Source organism: Miniopterus schreibersii (genome assembly GCF_964146895.1).
Source record: "Miniopterus schreibersii genome assembly, chromosome: 1".
In the NCBI taxonomy this organism is placed as follows: Eukaryota; Metazoa; Chordata; class Mammalia; order Chiroptera; family Miniopteridae; genus Miniopterus; species Miniopterus schreibersii.
The window spans coordinates 159,430,091-159,455,413 of record NC_138101.1 but is presented as its reverse complement, the minus strand read 5'-3'; the positions used below and the strand labels follow the sequence as shown (position 1 = coordinate 159,455,413).

Below are 25,323 nucleotides of genomic sequence, written 5' to 3'. Positions count from 1 at the left end.
GAGGATGAGGTGCCGTAATGCAATAAAGAGTGTAAAATACAATAAAAAGGCCCCAGATTCATAAAACAAGACAACCTTATAGTGCTACAAACTTGATAATCTGTAAATACTTAGTAAGCCACACAGCTGGGACATAACTCTACAATCTAATGAAGGCAAATTACAAAACTGCAGTCCACTGCTTCTCACACCAGCCCCTCCGAGGGCAGCGTGCGGAATCAGAGGTTTTAAGCAAAGTGGGTTTCTTTGTTGTTGTTGCGGAGAAGGCCAGAAGAGAAGAGAAAACACAAAGATAATAAAGCTAAGGTGAAGGAGAGAAACAAGCTGAGTAAAACAGTCATTCCACTTTATGTTTAAGCTTCTGGCACAGGCTGAACGATGTCCCTGCTCAGAAGAGCTGCAGATGTGGTTTGGTTAAGACTTCATCCTGCTCTGGCTCTGCTGCTCATTAGCTGGGTGGCCCATCTGTTGCCTTTTCCCTCACTTCCCCACAAGTTTTAGGGGAGGCTGAGATCACAGCTCTGACCATTAAAAATTGTAGCCTGTGATTTTCAGACCTCTCCTCTTGCCTTCTTATTAATTGAATGAATTCCTGAATCCATTTCTATTTGAGTTGTGTGTGACTTTGGAAGAATGAAACACTTTTCGTATGCAATAAGAAAAGTCGTGTTGATGCAAAAGTCATTTACTGAAACAGACAATTTAAAAAAAAGGCAGAAACCAGAAGAACTGAGTTCCGAAAGCTGATGCTTGTCCATCCGTGTGTTTTCTGCCAACGACCCACTATGAAATCTCAGGGCACATCAAGGGTTCTCCTTGGAGGGATCAGGTTTCCCAGAAAGAGAAAGCCACACAATCAAAAGGATTGAACAAGGCCACCAGAGGCCAGGAGTCCAGGGAACATCTCAGGCTGTACATGGCTGAATCACAGCAGCATTCTCAATGGCAATGAAGAGAATCGTCAGAGTCAGTTCCTCAAGCAAACACCACCCTCCAAATGAAACTGCTCCTATAGTCAGGTGTGCATTACAACGCCAGAGCTGCCAGTGGGAAATACTAAAGCAGACCACTGTTTCTAAACCACAATCCTTTGAAGACACAAATCACTTCCCCAGTATTCTTGCCTCCAGGATCTTAAATTATATTCAGTAACAGAGTCTTAAGAAGCCACATCAGTGATATGAAATATAGAATTCTTCACAGCTATTCTTATTCTGAATTCATGTAGATTGTGCATATAACGCACTAGAACACACAGCAAACTCACAAGGTTAAAACCAACCATGACAGATTTGTAATCTGTGCCAAAGGATGTGAGAAGGGTTCTGTCTATGTAATTGTATTCGGCTGAGCAGAAATGTATTTTGAATACTGCACTGGCCAAATGCACATCAGCATTAGAATCCAGCCCCTGGCAGTGAATGCAACTTCTGAATATCCCACTCGCCTTAATCGTGGACAAGGGAACTGAGACCCAGGGAGAAGGGGCCTCACTTGTGCTCTCTCTTTGCTTCCCACCGATTCTTCAACTTTCCTGAAACTGCTTTCAACAGAGAGAGCAGTGCCTTGTTTTTCCTAAAGCCAATGAATGTTCCTTCAGTCCCTCTTAGGTGACTTTCTGGGCAGCAACTACCTCTCTGGCTCTAGAGACATCCCTCTCTCCGGGTTTCCTTGCTCTCCCCAAGGCTGCATGCTCTTATCTATTATGAAGATTCCCATTGCTCTTAAATATATTTGAGTCCCTACGGGTTACATCTGATAAACTTTTCTCACTCTGCCCCTTCCCCCATAGGCAAACTTATCTATCTCCACGGTTTCAATTATTATCATTTTAATAAACACTTACAAATCTTTATTTCTAGCCCAGAGGCAATTATCTAGCTGCCTAATGGGCATGTCTACATGGATATGCTCCAGGCACTTCAAACTGAAAGCATTTAAAGTTGAACATGGCATCCAACATGCCCTCCAATGGCCTTGCATTTCCACCACAGGGATTCATTCATCTCTTCATTCAACTATCAGGCCAAACACTTGGAGCAGTCCATGCTACTTTCCTTACTCCCATCCTGCCATTCCTTACCAGTCACCAACTGTCAGGTCTCTCTTTCTTTAATCCACTCCTTCATCTACACTACCATTCCTTATGTGGATGAATGCAACAGCCTTCTCACTGGTCTCCCTGCCTCCAACTTGTTTCCCTCCTATTTTATTTGCACATGAGAGGAAGGGCAACCTATATAAAAGCAATATAAACCATATCCATGGGTAAAAACTCTTCAATATTTTCACAAACTCTTAAATTGGCTTAGGAGGTCCCCTAGGATCTGGCCCCAGCCTACCTTTCCAGTCTTATTTTCTTACTCTTCCTTGCCTTTTGCTTGAACCTTTCTCAGGTCATTTGGTCAGCCTTCCTTTCTCTCACTTTTGGGATTTTGTATATGCTATTCCCACTTCCACATCCACCTATTCCATTTTTGCCAAAACGAAACTGCCCTACTTTTAGGTGGTTTTTCAGACACCAGCTAGACAGTCTGTCATTCTGGATGTTATCAGCATCAGATGATGTAATGTGTAAAGCAGTCTTCACCCCATTAATTATGCATTTCATCACCTATACACAATCTGGCAACATTTCGGGAATGTTTAGAAATTCTTGAAACTCAAAACTCTCTTATGCCCTATGCTTTTAAGAATTTATATATACTTTTCCTCCTTCCTGAACGCTAAGTGAATCCTAAACAATCCTTAAAAACCCTGATTAGGTGTCAATTCCACTCAGAAAATTTCCCTTACACTCCCATTAACAGAACTGTACATTCTTATTATTTCAGGTACTGAATTATACTATGGCATAACTCTTATTGTGCTCTTATTTTCAAAGTAATAAATACACACAGTCTTAAAAAAAAATTAAAGAGGGCTTGGGGGGGTAAATGGGACTAAATATTTGGTGACAGAAGAGGGTTTGACACACGATGCAATATACAGGTCACATATCATAGAAATGAACACTTGAAACCTATGTGATCCTACTAACCAATGTCACCCCCAATACATTTAATAAAAAAATTAAAGAGGATTTTGCTTAGAGTAATGACAGAATAACTTATTGCAAATGAACCCTCCCTTAGAAAAACCACTAGAAACACTGGAACAATATACAAAACATCTGTTTGAAGGCACTGTAGAGATACCAAGGCACTGAGTTTTACCTTGATGGGTAAAGAAAGAAAGCACAGAGGAGTACATGCTGTGTTTACCCACAAGGCATTTTTTAATTTTTAAACTGTTGTCCAGAAGCTGAGAAGCTGAATAGAGCTTTCTGAAATCTCCTGGGTCTGAGAAGATAAAGAAAGCATAGTTCTGACCCAAAGAAACAGAATGGTCCATCCAAACACAGATGTTTGGATGGGAGGCACAAAGAACTACACCTGAAAAGGTAAACTGGAAATAGACTGCACAATTTCCCATCAGCTCAGTCCCTGCTCAAATTATGGTGATCTGCCCCTATCTTAACCACCTGCTGGGAGCAAAGAATAATGCTCTGTAGGGAAGGAAACACAATCTGGAGCCTCAAATTACCTTTACAATGTAAATATCAATGATTAGCATTAAATAAAAAAATATAAGAAATACCAGGAGATAAGACCTATGGCTGGAAACAAAGAGGAGAAAAAACATACCAGACAATACTAACAGGCCCCATATGTGATTCTGATATTGGAGTTATTGGACTTGGACATTTAATAACTGAGATAAATATGTTGAAGAAATTACATGATGAGATAGAGAATTCCAACAGAGAAATGGAAACGATATAAGAAAATAATCAAACAGCTATTATAATACTGAAAAATATGACATTCAAAATTAAAAACTTCATAGAAGGGGATGAAAACAGAATAGACACAACTAAGAAGAAGAATCATGAGCTTCAGATAAATCAAAAGAAAAAATTGAGAATAAAGCATAAAGAAGAAAAAGTATACCCTGGTTGGGTGCCTCAGTTGGTTAGAGTATCATCCATACACCAAAACGTTGCCGGTTCAATTCCTGGTCAGGGCACATGCCTAGGTTGTGGGTTCGATCCCCGGTCAGGGAGCATATGGGAGGCAACCAATCGATGTTTCTCTCTCACATCGACATGTGCGTGTGTGTGTCTCTCCATTCCTCCCTCTCTAAAATCAATAAAAACATATCCTCGAGTGAGGATTAAAAAAAAAGAAGAAAAATTATAGCAAATATAGAAAAGAGCATAAGAGACATGCAAAACAGTGAAAATGTTTAACATGGGGTAGCTGAAGTCAACAAAGAGGAAGACAGAAAAAAAATGTGGCAGAAGCAATATTTCAAGATACAATGGTTGAAAGTAAAAAAAACACCAACTTTGGTAAGATGACAAATTGCATTTTAATGGAGTACTTACTACAATCCAAAGTAGGATAAATATGCAAGAAAACTCCTCTAGACACACTGCTTTAAAACCAAAGGCTCAGAAAATTCAAAAAACAAGTAGAAGGGAAAAAGAAAATCACATTACCTTTAGAAGAGTAAATTGACAGCTGACTTCACAACAGAAATAAAGGAAGCCAGAAGACAATGGAATAACATCTTCAAAGGCTGGAAGAAAATAACTGCCAACCTAAAATTTTATAATAAGTGAAATTATCCACCAAAAATAAAGGCTAAACAAAGGCATTTTTAGAAAAATAAAAACTGAAGGAATTGGTCACAGAAGACTCACACTAAAGGAAGTAATAAAGGGAGGTCTTTGGGTAGAATGGAAATAATCCAGAATGGAGATGCAGGAAGGAATGAAGAGCCATGGAGGGTAAACATGAAAGTGATCAATACCAACTATGAAGCAACACTGAGACTGTACTGAGGAGATTAAAATGTATGTAGAGTTCAAACACAAGGCTATGAATGAATTGGAAAAAATGTAAATATAGTTTAAGTGTCCCAAGATTCTTGCACTGGCCAGGAAAAGGCAAACATAGTAAATTCTATTCGACTTTAGAAAACTGTAAAAGAATAGGCAATGAATGTACAACTAACAAGCTAACCAAAGGGAAAGAAACAGAATTTAACAAATACACATAACTCTGAAAGAAGGCAAGACAAGAGAGAAAAAGGAACCTAGAACAGGTAAGACATAAAGAAAAGAAATAGTAGGACAATGGAATCAAACTCCAGTATTATCAGTAATTACATTATATAAATAGACCAAATATCCCAATTGAGAGAAAAAGACTGTCACACCAACAAATAACTCCTCATCGACAAAAGCACAACTACGTGATACTCACAAGATACACATTAAATATAAGCACAGAGAAAAGTTGAAAATGAAAGGATAGGAAAAGATGTATCCCACACACTATAACTAAAATAAAGGCTTCTATGATCAAAACTATATAACAGTATTGAGAGAAAGAAAAATCTAAACAAATGGAGGGACATAACCTATTCACAGATTAGAAGACTATGATAAAAAGTCAATAATGTAAAGATGTCAAGTCCCCCAAAGTTGATTCATGGAACTTCAATGAATACAAACAGCAGGGTATTTGGGGGGGGGGGAGGTAGTTAGAAACTGACAGATTGATTCTAGAATTTATGTGGAACTGCAAAGGGCCAAGAAAGGTCAACACTAACTTGAGGAGGAACAACAGTGTTAGAGGACTTACATTGTCAGATATTAGCACTAAGTATCTATAAAACTGCAGTAATTAGGAAAGTGTGGTACTAAGATAAGAACAGGCGATTAAAGCAATGGAAAAGAATAGAGTTCAGAAACCGACTCAAACATATATGTGCTCATTAATTTACAATGAAGTGGCACTAAAGGCTACTAGGAAAAATAATGTTCGTTTCAAAAAGTGGTGCTGGGTCAAATGCAGAACCCTGTGGGGAAAAAACCTAAACTAGGACCCCATTTGCACACACACGAAACTCAATTCCAGATTGACTGCAGCTCTAAACGTGAAAAGTGAAACAATAAAACTTCTAGAGTGTAACAGAGGAGAATATCTTCATGATCTTAGGGAGGCAACATTTTAAAATACGACACAAACAGTACTAACCATAAAGGAAAAGGAGTGTAAATTGGACTATATTAAAATTTGAATGTTGTTCATCCACAAACACCTTTAAGAGAGTAAAAAGGTAAGCCATAAGATATACGAAATATATATAAGCCACAAAGAATTCATACAAATAAGGACAGAAAACTCAAATTTTAAAAACTAGACAAAAGACACGAACAGGCACTTCAAAAAAGAAGATATCCAAATGGCCCATGAACATATGAAAAGATCCTCAATTGCACTGTTGGTCAGGGAAATGCAAATTCAAACCACAACGTGACACTACTGCAGACTCAACAGAACGGCTGTCGCTGACAATACAAAGTGGCTACGAGGACACAGAACAACTGGACCTGTTGTTACTGCTGCAAGGAGTGTAGCTGAATAGCTGCACAGCCCCTGACCCAGCAAGCCCACTGAGATGCTGAAACGTTCCATTCCTTGATCTGGGTGGTGGTTTTTTGGGTGCATTATGTCTGTGATAACTCAAGAAGGTATACATTTAGGACCTATGCTCTCTTCTGGATGTATATCATACTTCAACAGTAATGTATATTTCAAACAAACCAAAAACGTTAAGCAGTACCATTATGGCAAAAGCAGCAATCCATACCCACTCCTCCCCACCCGATTCCTACTCCTAGAGCCACTCAGTTCTTCATACTTTCTTCTGATTAATGTCGCATTTTCAAGCAACGGGAATACACCGAAACTTCTTGATGTTTCCATTTCAGATAGCTATAGACATCCTCCTGGGCCTACGTCTGACTATGGTAACATTTCCTTTCTTAGACAACCTGGTGTTTTCCCCAGAGCTGATAATTACACAATCCGTTCCTTACAGCGTACTCCTGTTCAGGGGTGCCTGGTGCCTCCAGCACTCAAACCATCCCCCACTCCCTGTAGGCCTTTAGGTTTTTATTTATTTGGCTCTTTCAGTTACTACTTATCTGTCTCCTTCCATTTTTGACAATTTCATTGATATCTGATTTGTTGTCATCTCTCTTACTGTCTTTGACCTTTGTGCCCCCCTTTACTTTAGTGGGATTTCAAGAGTCATACACAGATAGTCCCAGAAGTTTATAACTACTGTTTATAGTCTATATAGGCGTGTGATCACTAATAGTTTTTTGGGGGGGTCATATTTTATTAGGTCTTTTTATGCAGAGCATCAAGCCCAGTAACAAGCACGTGGAAAGTGCTTGAAAATTGTGCTAAAAAAAAAGTCAGGTTCATTGTCAAATCAATGAACTCCCACCCCGGCGGTCTGCACCTGGCCCCCTGGCGTCACAAAGGGCGGAGTCTCACCTGTGTAGTGCTCATTGCCTTGAGCAGCACACGTCAGGAGCTGAGCCATGGAAGAGCCCACTGCTTTAGATGTACTTCCCAGGTCCTGAGCACACTTTTCCAGCTGTAAGAATATTCAAGGGGGAAGAAAACTTAGAAGAAAAAATACATCCACTAAAGTCTTAGCCTAAAAATAATGCAGATCAAACCTTGGGCCTTAGCTCTTTCCCAACTAATGCACCAGGGAAGAAGAAGAAGTGGGGTGATAGAGGGGAAAGAGCCCCTGCTTCCTTCCCCCAAGAGCTAGCTATGAGGGGTTGGGCAAGTCACTGAGCTTCTCCAAGCCTCAGCTTCTTCAGATTGTAATACCCAGCTCAGAAGGCTTTCAGAGAATGAATGTATATACTCAACAAATGGTAGCTATTAGTATTATGCCTTTAGAGCTAATTTAGAAAGTCTGCAACAAATCCTCAGTGAGAATTAATTATCCCTTGGCAGGAAGTGGGCAGACATCCAGCAGTACCACCTTCCTGGCCTGTGGGACCATTAACATTGTTCAATTGGATCATTATACTTTGAGGAGCTCTAACCAGAAGGAAATGCAATAGAAATAGAGGTTTGGAGTGGTAAATGAGATTATGAAAATGGGCAAAGTGCTTGCTTCCCACGAACAGCACGTCATTTTGCTTTGTAAATGGAATAAATAATTCAGAGAACAAAGCCAGTCAAGGCCTAGGGTATGGATAATTACTTGATTACTAGACAAGGACAACATTTTGGAAGAGAACTTCTAGGCGTACTGGGAGAGTGCAGAAAGGCATCAGGGAATCTGTGTATTTTTAATCCCGAAGCATGTTTTGCAAGAGAGGCAGTGCCTTCAGATAAAAAATAGAGCCTGGTCCATTAGAGCCAACAGTATGTTATAACACAGTGCACACGTTCTTTAAGGGAAAACAATTTCTTTGGAACTTACATGGCGTTTCTTACATTCTAACTGACCAGTTGTTTTATGAAAGGGCAGAATTCACGTCACACAAGCCTCTCCTGGTCTCCCTGGAGTACAGAAGTTTGTAAGGGGATAGACCTGGACCACACTGCAAAACTGCTGGCCCCAGAGCAAAGCTTGACTTTATCATCAGCTGGATGACTTTAGTTAAGTGACTTAACCTCTTTGAGCTTGAGTTTCCTGGTCTTTACAATTAGGGGTAGCCTGGTTTAACAAATGTTTCCTGAGTTCTTCTTACATAACAGACATTGTTCTATGGTAAATTAGGTGTTCCTGAAATCCCATATATTCTAAAAGTCTTTTGTTCACCAAAAGAGCAGCAGTAGTTTTAAGAGATCACTCTAAACATGAGCAATCCAAAGCTTGGGTTTTGGAGTCCTGTGGATCTGGACTCAAATCTTTGTTCTGCCACTAACTGGCGGGTAAACATTGGACAAAAGAGTGAAAACACCTACATCTGTTTTCTCAGCTGTTAAAATGGGGTTAACAAAACTTGCTCATTAACGTTATTGTCAGGACAAATTTTATCTATGTGTGTATACACTGCTTGATAAATGGTGGTATTTTATTAGCAGTGTTCAGTAATGTGTAAAGGAGGGACATATAAAGGAGAATGATTGTTAAGTCTTTAACAAAGAAAACCCGGACATAAACATCCAGAAAGTATCGTAACATGAAAACTGTGCTAAGTAAAAGTTGTGTTTTTTTTTTTAAAAACATGATTGTTGGAAATATCTGCTATACTTATCTTTATAAGCCCATTGCCACCCATTTCCTAGATAAAATACCTGAAAGGAGAGAAAGGGCTTGTCCATAGCTAGCTGATGAAACAAGCTGCACCTATTTTTTAAAAATTATATTTTATTTTTATTGTTCACATTATTATAGCTGTCCCCCAACAATTAGTTCCAAACCTAGCTTGTCAGCTGCCTTGACCTTCTCAGAAAAAAGTCACCAGATTAGAACACTGGCCTCAAACTGGCATGTGTCTTGTTTATGAAGAAGAGGGATGGATATTAACAGATGCCAGTTCATCCCCAGCCAAACCCAGGAAAGCACACACAGAACCAGAACCAGAACCAGAACCAGCACCAGGGGCCCCTCAGGCAACCCCTAGAGTAATGCAGTTCTAAAGAAATGTGGCTATTCTGAGGCTTTGCATTCATAACATTTGAAGTTCAGGCACACTAACCCCAACTTCTAAAAAATAAAAAATGCCTAACATGACTATAGCAAAGGGCAGAGCCCCCCCATCGCACCGTTTCGCCTGGAAGGGGTTTCAGCTGACTCTCCGCCGCAGCCATCTTCGCGTCCTGCAGCTCATTCTTTAGCGTCTGTACGGTGCTCAGAGCTGAATCGATTTCCATAGGACCACAGGCTTCATGGGCCTGCCAACAGAGTGGGGAACATGAGCACACAGTCAGACTGGAAGAAGTGTCCCCGGTATTTTGCAACGTATGAAGTGCCTTTCTGGACGTACCCTCAGTGAATGTCCAACTCCAGCAATAGGATGCAGGGGTGGTGAGCACTGCCCGAGAGGGAAAAATTCACCCTCTGTCAAAACCTTAGTCCTAACTTCCCTAAATAATAAACTATTATCACAACTGGATATACTTCGTCTCTTTGTAGCTGTTTTTATCTGAAATGCATTTGCCTCTCAGGCTAAGAGGACCCTTATTCACTGCGCCTGGTGCTGCAGACAGGCACCTAGCATACACAGTAGGTGTGCACAGGGAGGCCCAAGAAGCACGTGGTCAGTACATAAATGAAGAAAGGAAATGAATGAGTGAACCCAGGACCCTGGGCCAAGGCTTCATCAACCTCAATGATTCTCTTTACAAATTTCTAGGTGATAGACCATTACCCTTTCATACTGAAGACTATGAAAGATTTTTTCCTTAGTAATTTGTTTTAAGAAAATTTTATTCTTTGATCATTTAAAATATTGGTCTCCAAATGTGTTGATCACCACCTCTGTCCATACACATGTTAATAAATTATAGACATGTATAATGATGGATCAGTGTATTAAATACTGCTAAATCTGAATTTCTTTCCTTTTTTTAGGTAATAGTAACAACAGCAGCAATAAATACTAATTGATTGATTTCTATGGCCAGAGTGAGGAAACCGGAGCACGGAGAAATTAACTAACTTGCTTAGGGCACAAAATTAGTCAACAGCAAGGCCAGATTTGAATGCAGGTGGTCTGGTTCCAGGGCTGGCCTTCTTCACCCTTACACTATGTAAACAAGTATTTGAAAGCTCTCAGTGTCTTCCTTCACCCAGTGGGCTGTCTTGAGTCCCACTTGGAGGCTCTGTGCTCCAGAGCAGTCATTTGAGGGGTGTGTGTGTGTGTGTGTGTGTGTGTGAAAGACTCACCAAAGAAAACTGTTAAAATTCAGATGTTCAGGCTCTATGTCCAGAGATTATGGTTCTGTGCAGAGGCAAGGCCCAGGAACCTGCATTCAAAGTGCCCCCAGCTGACCCCAGTACAGAAGGTCTTTGGGCCTCTCTAAGAAACACAGCTCAAAGTGCTTTTTATTGGATATAATCTAAAGCTCTGGATAGTTTTCTTTGGTGATGTAGTGTACTGTTCATATTAAGAATTCAAATCAGCTTCTATCCTTCCCTTGCTCATGGATGAGGCCGTCTGTTTCTATAAAGGGATCATTACAGTGGGGAAAACTGAATTCATGCCAGAATGTCTTGCTAAGACCACATCAAACAGTGCAGGAATGAGGCCTTCTGGTAATTAATAAGTTCCAGAGACAGAAACTCATTAATCCCTAATTCTGTTCGATTGAGGACCCTATTAAGGTGAATGCTCCCATTTAAGATGTGAAAAACTTTCAGGGTGAAAAAGATAATATCAGTGCCCCCCCCCCCCCAAATAGATTTGCTTCCTAAATAATTTGTTACTAAGTTCACAAGATAACAGCTGGAAGGTATGATCACTTTGACCCACAGTTTACATGGCACCAAGAACTGACAGCAACCAGTCTCCCCTAAGACTTTGAAAAACAGACCATTGCTAGTCCAGGGTAGGGGAGGAGGGGGAAGTGTGCAACCTAAAATATTTTAGCAAAAGTCATCTGTAACCAGAAGGTGATCAGTAAGTCTAGGAGATTGTGGCTAAAAGTGGTAAAAGCCAATGTCCTTGTAGGGCATCTTTAATGGTCATGCAAATAAAACAGAGCACCCAGGTTACCCAGCAGTAAGGAATTAAAAGCTCCATCCCCAACAAGCTAATGGCTGTGACGAGGGGGCCACCTGCCTTCTGCGAGGCGGTTCGCAGCTCTGCCAAGCTGGTGGCGAGATTCTTGGCGCACTGGCTCAGCTGCATGGCAGCAGCCTGGTCGCTCACGGTGGGCACTGCGGCCTTGGCGGAGGACACCATCTTGCTCCCAGGCTGTAGAGAGATGAGCAGAAAGTCAGGCAGCTCCTGGGCAGTAAGAGTAAGAGAGCTGACCCAAACAGCAAGGCCACCAGCCATATCAGCTAGAACTTCCCTTCCCTAAAACAAGGAATATTAAAACCATCTACACTCCCCCTGAAAATTCCCACCCCAAATCAGATCCTCTAGGGCAGTACATTCCGGGAATGTTAAAAGTAAATAAACGAAAAGATGTGTTGCTGCAGAAGGGGCAAAATTGGGATAGTGGCCTGATATTCTCACTTAAAACAGATTTCAGAGAGAATTTCTTATTCAATATGATTCTTTGTGTTTCTTAGAATAGCTCTTAACTATGTCTGCAATATATCGAAAAGACTATTTTTCAAAAATATAGGCAGACAAAATAAAACATATAAAATGACCTAATTTATTTCTCACTACCAGGATAACTTCACTATGCATGAAATGTCTGTGCTCATGTACATATATTTTCAAAAATAAGGTAATACTGTTTATTCTATTTTCAAACTCCTTGTTTTACATATTCTATCTTTTAAACAGCTATATAGTATTGCATTGTATATATCTGTTAATATTTCTCAATCCAGTACTGTTGGGCATGTTTTCATTTTTCCAATATAATAAGTAATTGTATGATAAACACCTTTGCAGTTAAAATGTTGTACACATTCATAATTTTTTGTATAAATTTTTAAAAGTAAAATTTCTGGAACAAAATGTATACATACTTTTAAGGATTTCACTATGCAGGCTACACAACTGTTCTTAGTAAAGTTGTAACAAAGCCAAGTGCCAGATCACAAATATTAAGGATAAAAGTTAATGTTTTTAATATTTAAAGAAGTCATGCCCTGGCTGGTGTGGCTCAGTTAGTTGGAGCATAGTCCTGAACACCAAAGGTTGCGGGTTTGATTCTGTTCAGGGCACGTACGGGAGGCAACCGATTGATGTTTCTCTCTCACATCTATCTCTGTCTTTCTCTCTCTCCCTTCCTCTCTTTAAAATCAATAATCATATCCATGGGTGAGGCTAAAAGGAAAAGAAGTAAAAAAAAAAAAAAAAAGAATTAGTGAGAATTTAAGAAAAATCAGCTGCATGTTCAAAAAGCATAAATTGCAAAATCAAACAATAAGAACTTTACCAAGCAAACTGGCAAAAAGATATTTTCTTAAAATGCTTGCTTCCCCTGCTTGGAAAAGATGTATTAGAAAGTGTGCTCTATATACTGCTAGTTATAAATTTAGATTTATTCAGCCTTCTGAAAGGGCATTTTACAACACGTATGAAGAAAGCGTAAAATGTAAAAACTTTTTGATCTGCCAATTCCATTTCTATTTACTTCTAACTCTGCCTTATTCTTATAAAGACCTAATGGGTCGATGATAGCAAAACTGAAAAACAAAAGAAAATGGAAACACAAAGTCAGGGACAGGGTGGACCCTGGGACATGTCTACACTGCTCTATCAGTCCCCTACTGTCCTGCCAGCGGCAGGGATGACACAGCCAGCTTCTGGCCCTCTAACCACCTAAATGAAAACAGAAGCATGCCCAAGCCACAATTCTCAATGTCCCAAAGATAAAAATAAGTGACTTGCAATCCTATTTCTAGAACTTTACCCCAAGGAAATAACTCGAGTGGTAAAGGACTGGCGCACACATAAAGACTTTCATCCTGTCCCTGTCACAGGTTATTTATGGTGGTTATAATTGAAACAACCTAGATGTTCAATGATAGGAAAAGAGCTAAACATTGAGTTTAGCCAGATGACAGGCTATTATTCAAAATCATAAATGCTCATAATATAACATGAAAAAAACATTCTACATATGATGAACTCACAATTAAAAAGTATACACATACATATGCTTGTGTGCATGTAGTTAAAATGAGAGGAAATACATCACACTCTTCATCTTCTCTCTCTGCATGTGGGATCTATGACACTTGAAAAATGAACCGAATGGATGTCACCACAGGTCCTGTAACTGTAGGTTCAACTAGACAGGGCCAAGAAAGAGAACTGCCTAATCACATGAACTGTTTATGGGATACGGGTAAACAGAAAGTGCTGAGAGATATGAATACAAGAAGTATGTAAAAAGGGAGTTTTCCTACAATTTAATTTTCCTTAAAATAAATCCACTCCTCGCCCACAGAGACTGGCAATACTTATCCATTCCACAACTGCCATAAGAAACCATCACACCTTCAAAGAAGACGCGCTCACCATGTCTTGTCTCCTAGGCCATGAATAACAGCATTAGACATTCTGGAAACTAGAAATCCTGAAGCAATATCCAGGACTAGGCTGTTCACCAAACTTGCAACTTATTACATATGTTTTCTCTCATAGAAGAGACATAAAGATGATACTCCCGAGAACAGTGGATTACATGCCATCTCCTGCGGCAATTTCCCTGCATATGAGCATTTTGCTTTGCCAAGCTGACTCTACCTCTCCTGAAACTGCAGATATAGAGAGGAGGCCTTCAAGGTCTGCTTACCGGCCAGACTTTGCTATAGCTGTGGAATTCCTAGTTCCTCTCCTTAATGATAAAGGACACCCCCTGCCTGGGGTGGGGGTGGGGGTGGGGCCTCTGGGTACAACCCAGGTGAATGCTTCTGTGTTACCTGGAGGAAGTTCTGGCTGGAGATGATGAGAGCCAGCTGGGCACTGAGGTCTTCTGCTTGGGCTTGGCTCCCTCTCACCCCCTGGACCAGCTGAGGGATGTGATCAGCCACTGCCTACAGGAAGCAGGAAAATTAAAACTGAGCTCATCCAGCATGGTGAATTACCAAAACAGGGTGGAAAATGACCCGAGTGATAAGTGTTTGTTAGATGTGATATCACTCCTGGGTGACGCGTGTCCCGGACCCTGGATTTACATAGCACCTTTAGCCAGCCCGGTCCTTACCAACACTGAATCCTAACCCAGAACCTCTGGGTACCCTTCTCCCACACATGCTCTATCTTCCCTAGGGTCCCAAAGGTCCCAATACATTCGGCACAAGACGATTCTCCATAATGAGGCCTTAAAAGAATGTCCCCAGTTCCAATCCACACTCCCCATGCTCATTAGGGCAGAAAACTTAGAATCAAAGAACCTACACAGTTCACTGGTGGATAAACTTAGGTCATATGGTCCCAGGATCAGAAGACGGTGAGAGAAGCACTAACTGTCATCACATTTCAGCAGTTCCACTCCTTACTTAGCAGGTACACATTCTGTCAGCTTCTATCGCCGTGGCTCCTCTTTTCCTGTTCTAAGTAGCCTTTCTCATTTCTCAGACTGGAAAACCCAACACCCAGGGTAGAGGAGGGAGGAGCAGCAGCCCTGAGGTGAGGCCGCTTTAAAGTGATTATCTCCCACAGTGACCTGGGCGACCACCTTTTACCCCATGTCCCCCCACATTTCCCCTCAGTGCCCACGCCCCATCTGAAGAAACCAGGCCTCAGAGGTCATGGCACAGTGGCCATCACTGCACATCCCACTCTGGTGACACACCTTTCTTCAGGAGCCTACGCCAGCAAGGATTAAAAACCGTCTCCATGAGACTTTTCTCGGGTCCTTCCCAGGCCTGCTGGCTCCAGGCATTCGGTCCACTTTCCCCTCTCCCCCTGATAAACAGTGATGCTCTCATTTCCTGACGGTGACACCCAGAGGCCACGTACACTCAGTTTCTTCACAAAAAGTGGAGGAGGGGTTCACACTGGAGTATTTCCCTGGACATGAGTAGCATGTACTCCCGGAGAAGGGATATGCCATTTTTCCACCCCTGCTGGCCGCTGAATCGAGGCCGTAACAGCAAGTAAGCTCCCCTCCAGCAGGGGCCTGCTCTCAGAAAACCCCCTTCTCTGTGCAGACCATCTGGAGGGCGGGGCCCCGCTGCACCCCGAGACTTTCCTACTAGAGCACACTTGATCCTCAACAGGGGGCTGGAAGAAGCTCATCTTCTTCCAGCAGAATCAGGCCTGGGAGGGCCTGGGGTAGTTCCCCTCAGAAGTAAAGCCATTTCTGAAGTAGAGGTGGCAACAGCCCTTACAGGTGAATGGTTTCCCAAGGAGATTCGGAAAAGGAGAGAGAAGGCACTTAGCTCTCAGTACCAATCAAATATGCCTCTCAGCCAGCCCCCACTGCTAACGGCAGGAAGTTTCGGGAGACTTCAGTCAGACACACTGCCAACACGTGGGCAAGGGCTACGCAATCAGATTTTGTGTCTGGCACCATGCAGGGGTCTCCTCGGAGAGCCGATGCCCTGGGCCCTCAGACAAGGCAACAGACGTGTTTACTGTGCCCTTTGTAGCACATGGGCTGCAGCGAGCCGTCAAGGCCCAGGTGTCAGAACAGACGGACAACAGAAAGCAGCAAAGCACAGGGTCACGGGGCCAGACAGGACGAAGCAAACCCTTGAGGAGCCATCCGCGCAAAGCAGGAAATCAAGCTTCTACCAAGAATGAGGCTAATTCAAAGGCCCCCTCTCCAAGGCGGAAAGGCCCTCTGGAAATTCAGCGCATCATTACTATTTCTGGGCCCGAAAATGCCCTCGTCATTGACCCTCTTTGATTTCGTCTCTCGAAAAGAAAGAAAAGGATCTAGACAAAGACGAGGCTGGAAAAAACATACTCTCCCTTCACACAGGCCATCCACTTAACAGACAAAAACCAGACGTGCGTGCGTGCGCGTGTGCATGTGGGGGGGGGAGGGGGAGAGAACACCTGGAACAAACTGGATTAGGGGCGCGGATGATCAGACTTAACCCAATTACCAGGGCACTCGCGCTCTAACGCTACCAGGGTTTCCACAGCAGACCTGGCTCTCGGGCAGCCGCGACCTCACCTTGCAGCTCTGCACCAGCTGCTGCTGGGCCGCAGGGTTCTTGTTGGACACGGCCGCGTTCTGCGAGGCGGCGATGGTCTGCGTGGCCGCGGCCGCAGCCTGCTTGGCTGCAACCTGGGGAGGAGAGGGAGAGGAGGTGAGCCAGGTTTGAATGTGCCAACACACACAGGCACATTTTTCTGTGTCCCTTCATTGGACGGCTGCACATGTAAGAAAGGGAACTCCAGGCACAGACTCCGCCTTTCAAATACCATCGATGATCCTGGGCTAGCAGGGCTATTACCTTCTTTCGGTTTCTGTTCCCTGGGACGAGCGATAAAGACAAGCACGCTTGAAAGCTCAAGGGCCACTGTTCATTAGTCTTTCTCAAAAAGACAAGGGACAATTCCAAGACCATGATGACAATGATAAGCAGCACCAAGTTTATATGCTTTAGGGGGGAAAAAATTCTCCCTCAACAGCACAAGCTGCTCTCTGGGTCAAACACAAACCCGGTGCTCACAGCTGTCCTCTAGCAAGCATGCGAAGCCTTGGTCGAGAAAGACCCTGACTTCCCCAGCGGAGTACTTTACTGCATCTATGCTCTCCTATCCTTCCAGGGACAGGAGGCCAGTTTCCTTCCAGAATCCAGCGGACTACAGATGGAGGGATTACAACTAGAAAGGCAGGTTCTTGGCCTCCAACCTCCCAAATTTTAGTGTAAGAGTCTCCCATGTACATTTGTGAGATTTATTTTCTTGCAAAGTTTGTGCCTATTGATTATTATTTTTTTTAACTTAAATTTATTTATTTTTTAATCCTTACCCAAGGATTCAGAGAGAGTGGAAGGAGGGAAGGAGAGAGAGAGAGAGACACCGACATGAAAGAGACACATTGATTGGCTGCCTCCTGCTCTCACCCCAACTGGGGCACAGCCTGCAACCAATGTATGTGCCCTTGGCCAGAATCAAACCCAGGACCCTTCAGTCCACGAGCTGATGCTCTAACCACTGAGAAAACTGGCTAGGGCTAATATTTTTTTATTTTTAGAATAAATAAATGTTCTGAAAAATGACAGAAATGTTTCTTATTTGTCCCTCCCATACCTTTCTAACCAAGCCTGATCCCCATCTCTGGTCTTCCAAACTCCCTATTTTCTATTGGGAGTCCTGAAAGAATCACCGCCTCTAACAAAATATATATATTTTTAGCTAATGATTCTTCTGGAGTGTGGATATCCTTTAATGTCAGAAAAAAAAAAATCCTGGGCCCTCCTGAAATTTTTTTAAATTCTATTCAAGAATGCTAAACTCAGAAGATTTTGGCTTTCTGAAACCTGACGCAAGTTTTCAAATTGTGTCAGTGTGCCTAAACCATTGCGCTTAAATGTACAATGTACCTAAACTAACATTTCAGATTGTTTCTTGTATCTAAACCATTAAACTATTTTCACTAATCTTGACTTAGCTTTCTGTCTATGGGCTTTATTTCTTCAAATAACTCTTTGCCCTGTAAAGTGAACATCCAGAAAATCAGCCTCTATACGGACCTCCAATCGGTTGACGATTTTTTTCTTAATAGCATTCTGAGCAGCGGCGTTGGTTGCCACCCGGAGACCCTCCGCAGCCTCTCTCAGTCTCTGCTGCTGGTCCTCATTCTCGGGGTTAGCTGCAGCCCCCTGGGAAAGTGAAAATAAAGATTTCATGCCACAGACACTGAATTCATGCCTTCAATTTTGCTCTTTCCTAATAATACAAAGTATCTGGAAGAAAGATCCAAATGCTTCGAGCAATATGTTTATGATTAAGATGTTTCCTCTCAACAACAACAACAAAACCTACCAGGGGATGTTTCAAAACTGCACTGCTAACCAGTAGAAATCCAATGGTGACAACTAAACACATGAGGTCAGAGCCTAGGTTGTCCATATAAATTAACTTGTGGTCTGAAATCCATGACTTAAAAGATGTTAAGCTAAATCTCCCCCTGCCCATATATCTCAGAGGGAATTTTATTTTAATGGGCATGACAGACACGTGTCACTGCTGGAAGATTCTCCTGTCCTGAGCACTGGTACCTGTGAATGGGCTGAGATTACAGTGTAACACAGAGGAAGGAGGGGCAGAGGGACAGGAATGCCCTCCAAAATGCTGTAAGGAAATACTGTTCATGAAAGACCATGTCTAGAGACTACATTCCTAGAGAGCCTGAGATGGAAAGTGTATCGAAGTAGAACAGGTACCCAACTGTACTGAACCAACTGTAAGTGAATTAAAGAAAGAAACGGATGCTCCCCCTTTCTTGGCAGGGCAAGAGGAAGGCCCCATGCACAGCCCATGGACATACTTCCCTTGTGTAGCTCCATGGCCCTTTCACTGTGTGGCTGGAGGTGAAGGGTCCACTAGCACCCCAAGTGGGTTTTAATTAGATGGGTGGGATTGTGAAGTAGGGAAAGGCTAAAGGTAGTGTAGGGTGAGGAGATACTTTTACTGGACAGTAATTCAGCAAAGGCTCTGAGCACATCCTGCCTTCTACTCCTACCTGCGATAAAAGCAGCAATCAAGATTTTTCTCAGAAGGTCTGGATGTTTTGTGATCAGCGCTTGATGTATAGAGACAAACAAGTTTCCAGTAGCACTTTAGGGAAATAATATTTGCTCACGAGGCAGAGGAGACAGCAGAAATAAATATGCCACTTATCAAAAATCAATTTTCTGAACATCTACAATTTTCAAATGGCCTGTTTTCCAAATTCGCCAGTTTACAAGAATCTAGTTCTTTCAACTATTTATAAAAGTTATAGGAAGCCATACTGGGTAGAATAGTTTTAACATCTGTGACAGAAATGTTTTGGCAATCCTCTTGAATAGAAACTTCTATTTGTTTTTGTTTTTAAATCCTCAATGAGGACATGTTCATTGATTTTGAGAGAGAGAAAAAGAGAGAGAGAGAGAGAGCGAGAGAGAGAGAAACATGGATGTGAGAATGTGAGAGAGAAACATTGATCTGCTGCTTCCCATACTTGGTCCAACCAGGGATCAAACCTACAACCTAGGTACGTGCCCTGACTGGGAATCGAACCAGTGACTTTCCAGTGCACAGGATGATGCTCCAACCAACTGAGCCACCCGGCCAGGGTTAGACTCTTCTACTCTTTAAAACCTTAATGATTTTTCATAGTCTTGATTTTGTGTTCCTAGTAACATAAAAACCATATTTTTGCATATTATGTGTGAAAGGATTGTCTGGGATACTTTTGTCGTCTTTCACAAGCTTATGAAAGTCACTTTATTTTTGTGGTCATCAGGCATTTTTTAAGCTGCTCCTTCATCAATGCCCCGAGTGGCACACCAGCCTTAAGTTTACATTCTGGGCAGCAGGAAACCACCATTTCTGTACTTTACACTGATGTGGGTGTTCGGACCCTCCCTTAGCAATGCCTTTTTTCTGATAAATGTGTAATAGATATGGGGTGTGAATCTTGGCTTGAAATCTTAGTTACTAATTATAAAATATATTTTTTCCTGCATGTTAAACACATCCTTTGTTAGTCTAACCATTGTGTGTTCTTTAGCTTGTAACAAAATTCAGCAAATTAAATACTGCCATGAAGACAGAGTGACTTAACCAAAAGTTAAAATAACTTACTAAAACACTTAATGTTGTCCCATATAATATAAATAATCAAAAATAATATAAAAGAGTTTTGGTCTGGGAGCTCTGCATATCTAGAAACCAATGTGCCCATTGGGCCTGGCTTGGGCCTGGTTATGTGATGGGAAGCTTACTTTTTTTGAGTTTTAACTTCCTTATTTGTAAAATGAGGGATTGATTAGATTTTCACTAAGATTCTTTCCAGTCTAGCAAGTAATTTTTGTGAATACGAGGGTTTGCTTGAAATGGCTTTGCTGAGACTTAGAAGGGGAGGAAAAAAGAAGCAAAAACTATAAAGAAATTTACTACTATACAAAACCCTAATGTGCATTTTTGCTAAAAGGGATGGTCCAAAGCAGAGCTTCTCAGCTGAAACAGCAGTTAAGGGACAGAGGAAGGAAGTTTAGACCCTGCCCCCTCCTTGGGTTTCTCTGCAGCCCTACTCACGCCCTATCTCAGAGAACTCTCAGTCCCTCAGGTAAGACCGTGATGAGTCTGCAAGGCTCACCACAGGTCCCAATACATTTTAAGTGAAGCGGTTTGCATGCTTGGTTGAGATACACTCCATTCTGTTGGAGACCAGGGAGACAGGATAAGATGTGGGGATGATTAACAAATTTTAAATGCATAGAAATACATTAAACATGTTATTTTGGGGGCATGAAGTTGAAGGTGATTTTTATTTTCTTATTTATGCTTATGTGCATTTTCTACTAATTCCACAAGAAACATGTGGTAGTTGCATATTAAAAACAAAATAGAAAAATACAGCCTTATCCATTTTAAACAGTTCTCACCTAGAGGTAGGCAACAGAACCTCCTGTGGAGCTTACACACACAGGACCTTTGGGGGTGGAACTGAGGCAGGTGCACTTTAGTATGTTGCATAGGGGGCTCTGAAACATATTTCTGGGTTAAGAATTACTGGCTTTTAGAAGCATCATGATATTGCATCGCTGTCAAAAAGCACAAAGCTGACTCTTAACTCTTCATTCAAACTCTTCTATAATGTATTAAATTGCTACTGCACTTTGAAGAACAATGAGGCAGGAAGCACTCTACTATGCAAAGCCCTGATCAGGGTTTAGTCGAGAAGTCAAACGGAGGGCAGCGTAACATTAAGGCTGCAGGAAGAACACAGATGTAAGTGAATTTACTGCTGAAAATCTCGATTTTAAATGAATCACCATTTTCAATAAAGCCAACGGTGATGGCCATTTGGAAAAAGAGTGCTCCCTAAGTAGGGACTTTGCTGTGTGGGGCTGTCAGCACCACTCCCTAAAGCACCACTCCACTTCATTCATATGCTCCATGACCGGCTCCTTTCCCACTTGAACAAGGGTAAACGTTACAAAGCCATTACAGGTTTCAAACAAACAAAAATGCACAGTCGGCTGGCCACTCTCCATCCTGAAGATGCCTTCTCAACCCTAACCTCTAGTAACGCTCACTTGTCAGCTGAACAAATCCGACACAGCCATACCTTTGCCGCCTCCACCATGCGAGCAGTGGAGTCCGCCAGGAGCTTCGCTGCTGCAAGGAGCTTCTTCGAATTCTCCATGTCGATTTCGGCTTCGGCGTCCGACCTCATGGCGTTGACGAGGTCCGAGGTGGCCTGCGCCAGGACGCGGGCCTGGCGCACCATTTCACCTGCAGGGTGGGATTGAAGACGTGGTCTGTTCGCTTTCTAAAGCTCGGGATGAAACCTCAGGAGTAAGTCTTGTCTCTACTCCACTGGCAAAAGGGACAGAGAGAAGCAAGCCCTGTGGCTCTGTTCTCAAGGACTGCAGCCAAATTAGACCCAGAATCGAAAATGGGCCCTGTGGCTGCAGGACTGTGTGCCCCAAACACAGCCAAGTTGAATCTTTAACAATGAGAAGTAAAATTGACATAAGCAACCAAAAAGGAGCTCTTTATAAAGAGAAGGCAGGGAACAAACTTACGTGGATTTACTGTGTGCATTTCCATTTAGGAAATACACAGAAAATATTATTTACCGCATGTCAAGAACTGCTTAAGCAAAGCCCCTAGAATAAATTCTTGGAATAATGTGCATTAAAAAAATTTTCAAATTTCGAATTAATTTGCATGCTGCCTAACACCAGAAAGTAATATCACGTAATCTACATCTGTCACTTGGCTCTCGCCAACAGGAAGCACAGACCCCATTTCATGCCCCTGTGCTAAGGTTTGCCTTGGCCCAGTTTCCCTGTCCATTTTCCCTCTGCTTACCCTTTCCTTCCCAATACCTGTTCTGATCTTGTTATTAGTAACTGTTTGATTTTATTGTACCTGCGATTTTACTGAAATCCATTTCAACTTCCTTTTGCAAGTGGGAGGGGTATAGAGTCAACATGAAAAATAAAACTATTGAAATGTAAGAGATTTCTTCCTCTCCCAAAGACATTTGGGAAGAATGCTGAAGTACTGTAACATTAAGGGTAAAGCTTTCAGGAAAATCAAAATGTGTTAAATTCAAGGTGTCCTGGATTGGATCCTGGGACAACAGTAAAAGGACATTGCCAGTGGAAAAACTGGTGAAATCTGGGAGTTTAGTGAACAGCAATGTAGTAATGCTGAACTCCTAGCTCTGAGGGACGTGCCATAGGTGAGGAAGATGCTGAAAATGTGGGAAACGGGGGGCAAATAAGAACTCTGCATTACCTCTGAAGCTTTTCTGTAAATCTAAAAGTATTCCAAAATAAAAGGTTAAAAAAAAAAGACAAAACCAAAAAAATCCAAATGTGTGGAGCATTGCTATCCTCTTAAATCATTTAAGTAGGACACAGAAAAGCACAAGGTAATTTTCTTGAAAAAATACTTGTTATAAAGGATTGCTCTGCATTATGCAGAAGTAGGAAAACAGACCCCTTACAAATTATTAGGAGCGTTAAAAACTGCGGGATCTTTCTGGAGAGAAATTTCATAGATACATTTAAAATAAAATAAAAAATGTATATAGCTGTTGGCCTAGAATTCCACTGATAGGAATTTACCCTGCATATACTTCCCCATCCAAACTAAACCAAAATATTAATTAGAAAGAGCGTGTTATACATGTACATATACATGAGTGGAGGAAGACTAAGAATTTCTGGACAGATAAAAACAGAAATTGGTAAGCAGTCAGTTCTGGAGAGTCAGTGATGGGCTAGGTTTGGGGAAACATACTTTTGAACTAATAGGTTGAAAGGTACAATGTACTATATATTTTTAAATTTTCTGTATATGATGATATTTGACATCTTAGAAAAAACCAGCCTGGATGGAGAGAGATTGCCCCTCCTGGGCTGGAGAATGCCTTTGCTATGCAAACTACCCAATCCTGAGCCACACCTCCTCTAAAAGGCCAGGAAGCAACACTCCTCTGCCTTAATCACCGCAGGGCCAAGTACCAGGCAACCAGGAGCAGCCCCTACAGTGCAGAGCCTGCTGGAATTACTCACACTAGCCGACCTGAAACCGTTCACCCTGCCTTGTACCGCCTTCCCCATGAAAACCCCAGTAAAAGGCCTTCGCCTAAACTCTCCCCTCAGTCCTGTCTTCTGCTGCCTGACAACACCTGACACTTTCCCCGTGACCTTGTACGGCAGGTGGTGACTTCCTCTCTGAGACCCAAGCATGGTAAACTTCTAGCAAGACTCAGTCTTGCCTCCTCCATATCCAACATGGACATTTGTGGAACAAAAGAGACTTACTACAGATGGGCACATTAGGAGTCTTCCGTCTCTTTCCCAGGCTCAGAGAGGAAGGCTCTGACTGAGGGTGCTGGAACTTGCCCCGGCCAGGCACCCAGGCAGCCATCACCTTTCCTTCTCCCCATCATCACTATCAGGGCACCCGGCTGACCCCGCCCACCCCAGCCCAGCCCCTCACCAGCATCGCCCATGGAGCTGAAGATGCTCTCGGTGACACACATGATGGTGTCGGTGGCCTGGTCATAGCGGCCAATGGGCTCGCCGCGGCTGGCAAACTGTCGCACGTGCTGCAGGAGATCGTGCAGGGCCTGGCTGACCACACTGGCCGCGGCGCTGACCTGCTTCAGCAGCTCGCTGTCATCGGTGGCCGCCTGGCAGGCGCGGACGCAGTTCTCCACCGAGCGGTCCACCAGCTTCCCCGCCTCGATCAGCTGCTCCTGGCACACGGGGGAGCTGATGGTGGGGCTCACCACCTGCAGTGAGACAGGGCCAGTCCAGGTCTCCCGTGTGCACCAGCATTTCCACCAAGTCCCTTCCTGCGCTGGGCCTCAGTTCCTTAATTATAGCCATCACTACAGCTTCTCATATTTCACTACTTCACTTTATCTTTGCAATTATAGATACCTGTTAATTTTTAACTTCATTGGTGATACATAACAATACACTGACTATTTTGAAAGAAATTTCCAGTATTTACCAATTATACCTCTTACTTTAAGGAACCTCTGAATTGAGTCCTCTGAGCTAGCATAACAAGACGACTAAAAGAATTGTATGTCGTTTTCCAGAGACACCTGGAACCCTGCTTCCCGGTACTTTAAAGAGCAGGGGATTCTGTCAGTACCTGTGGATATGAGGAGGGAGAACAAGGAAAGCAGGAGGGACACCATCAAGGGCACCTCCGACTGATGCTGCGGATCCTCCCGTAGCATAGGAAGTGCCAGGCTGAGTCCGGGCATGGGCCTGCCCTCTGTGTTATGGGATCACATTGAGAAACAGACACCTCCCATCTTCTGATGCATCATCTCAGCAAAGACACACGTGGTGGAGTGAAAAGGGTATGGGAATTCAGGCCCGAGTTAAAAAGCTCAGTTCTGCCTCTTACTACTTTGTGTAATACCTAAGGGCCTCAATTTCCTCTGCAGTAAACTGGGGTGATGGTGATTAACGAGGTTAAGTACACAAAGTGCGTACCTTCTAAGTGACAACAATGACCTAAGTCCTCACTAGCCTCACTCTAACACTATGTAGAGAAGGAAGGGCCCCCCCATCAACTCTGCAGTTACTTCTGAACCCCTTTATAGTGCTGTACGCGTAACACGAGCCCTTTGTGTGCAGGTGGAAGTAAGA

At 42.6% G+C, this 25,323-nt stretch overlaps 1 protein-coding gene across 2 annotated transcripts in view; it reads right to left on the bottom strand.

Annotated features, from left to right (window-relative positions):
• Positions 1-25,323, bottom strand: part of TLN2 (talin 2) — a 392,818-nt gene that overhangs the window by 100,634 nt on the left and 266,861 nt on the right. For both annotated transcript variants that reach the window (XM_081132101.1, XM_081132102.1), the window contains exons 21-28: positions 24,152-24,446; positions 21,759-21,925; positions 18,172-18,300; positions 16,644-16,757; positions 14,437-14,550; positions 11,663-11,797; positions 9,645-9,773; positions 7,401-7,503 (exon numbers count right to left, since the gene is read on the bottom strand). In XM_081132101.1, the coding sequence (XP_080988227.1) occupies positions 7,401-7,503; positions 9,645-9,773; positions 11,663-11,797; positions 14,437-14,550; positions 16,644-16,757; positions 18,172-18,300; positions 21,759-21,925; positions 24,152-24,446 (1,186 nt within the window). The remainder of the gene's footprint in view (positions 1-7,400; positions 7,504-9,644; positions 9,774-11,662; positions 11,798-14,436; positions 14,551-16,643; positions 16,758-18,171; positions 18,301-21,758; positions 21,926-24,151; positions 24,447-25,323) is intronic.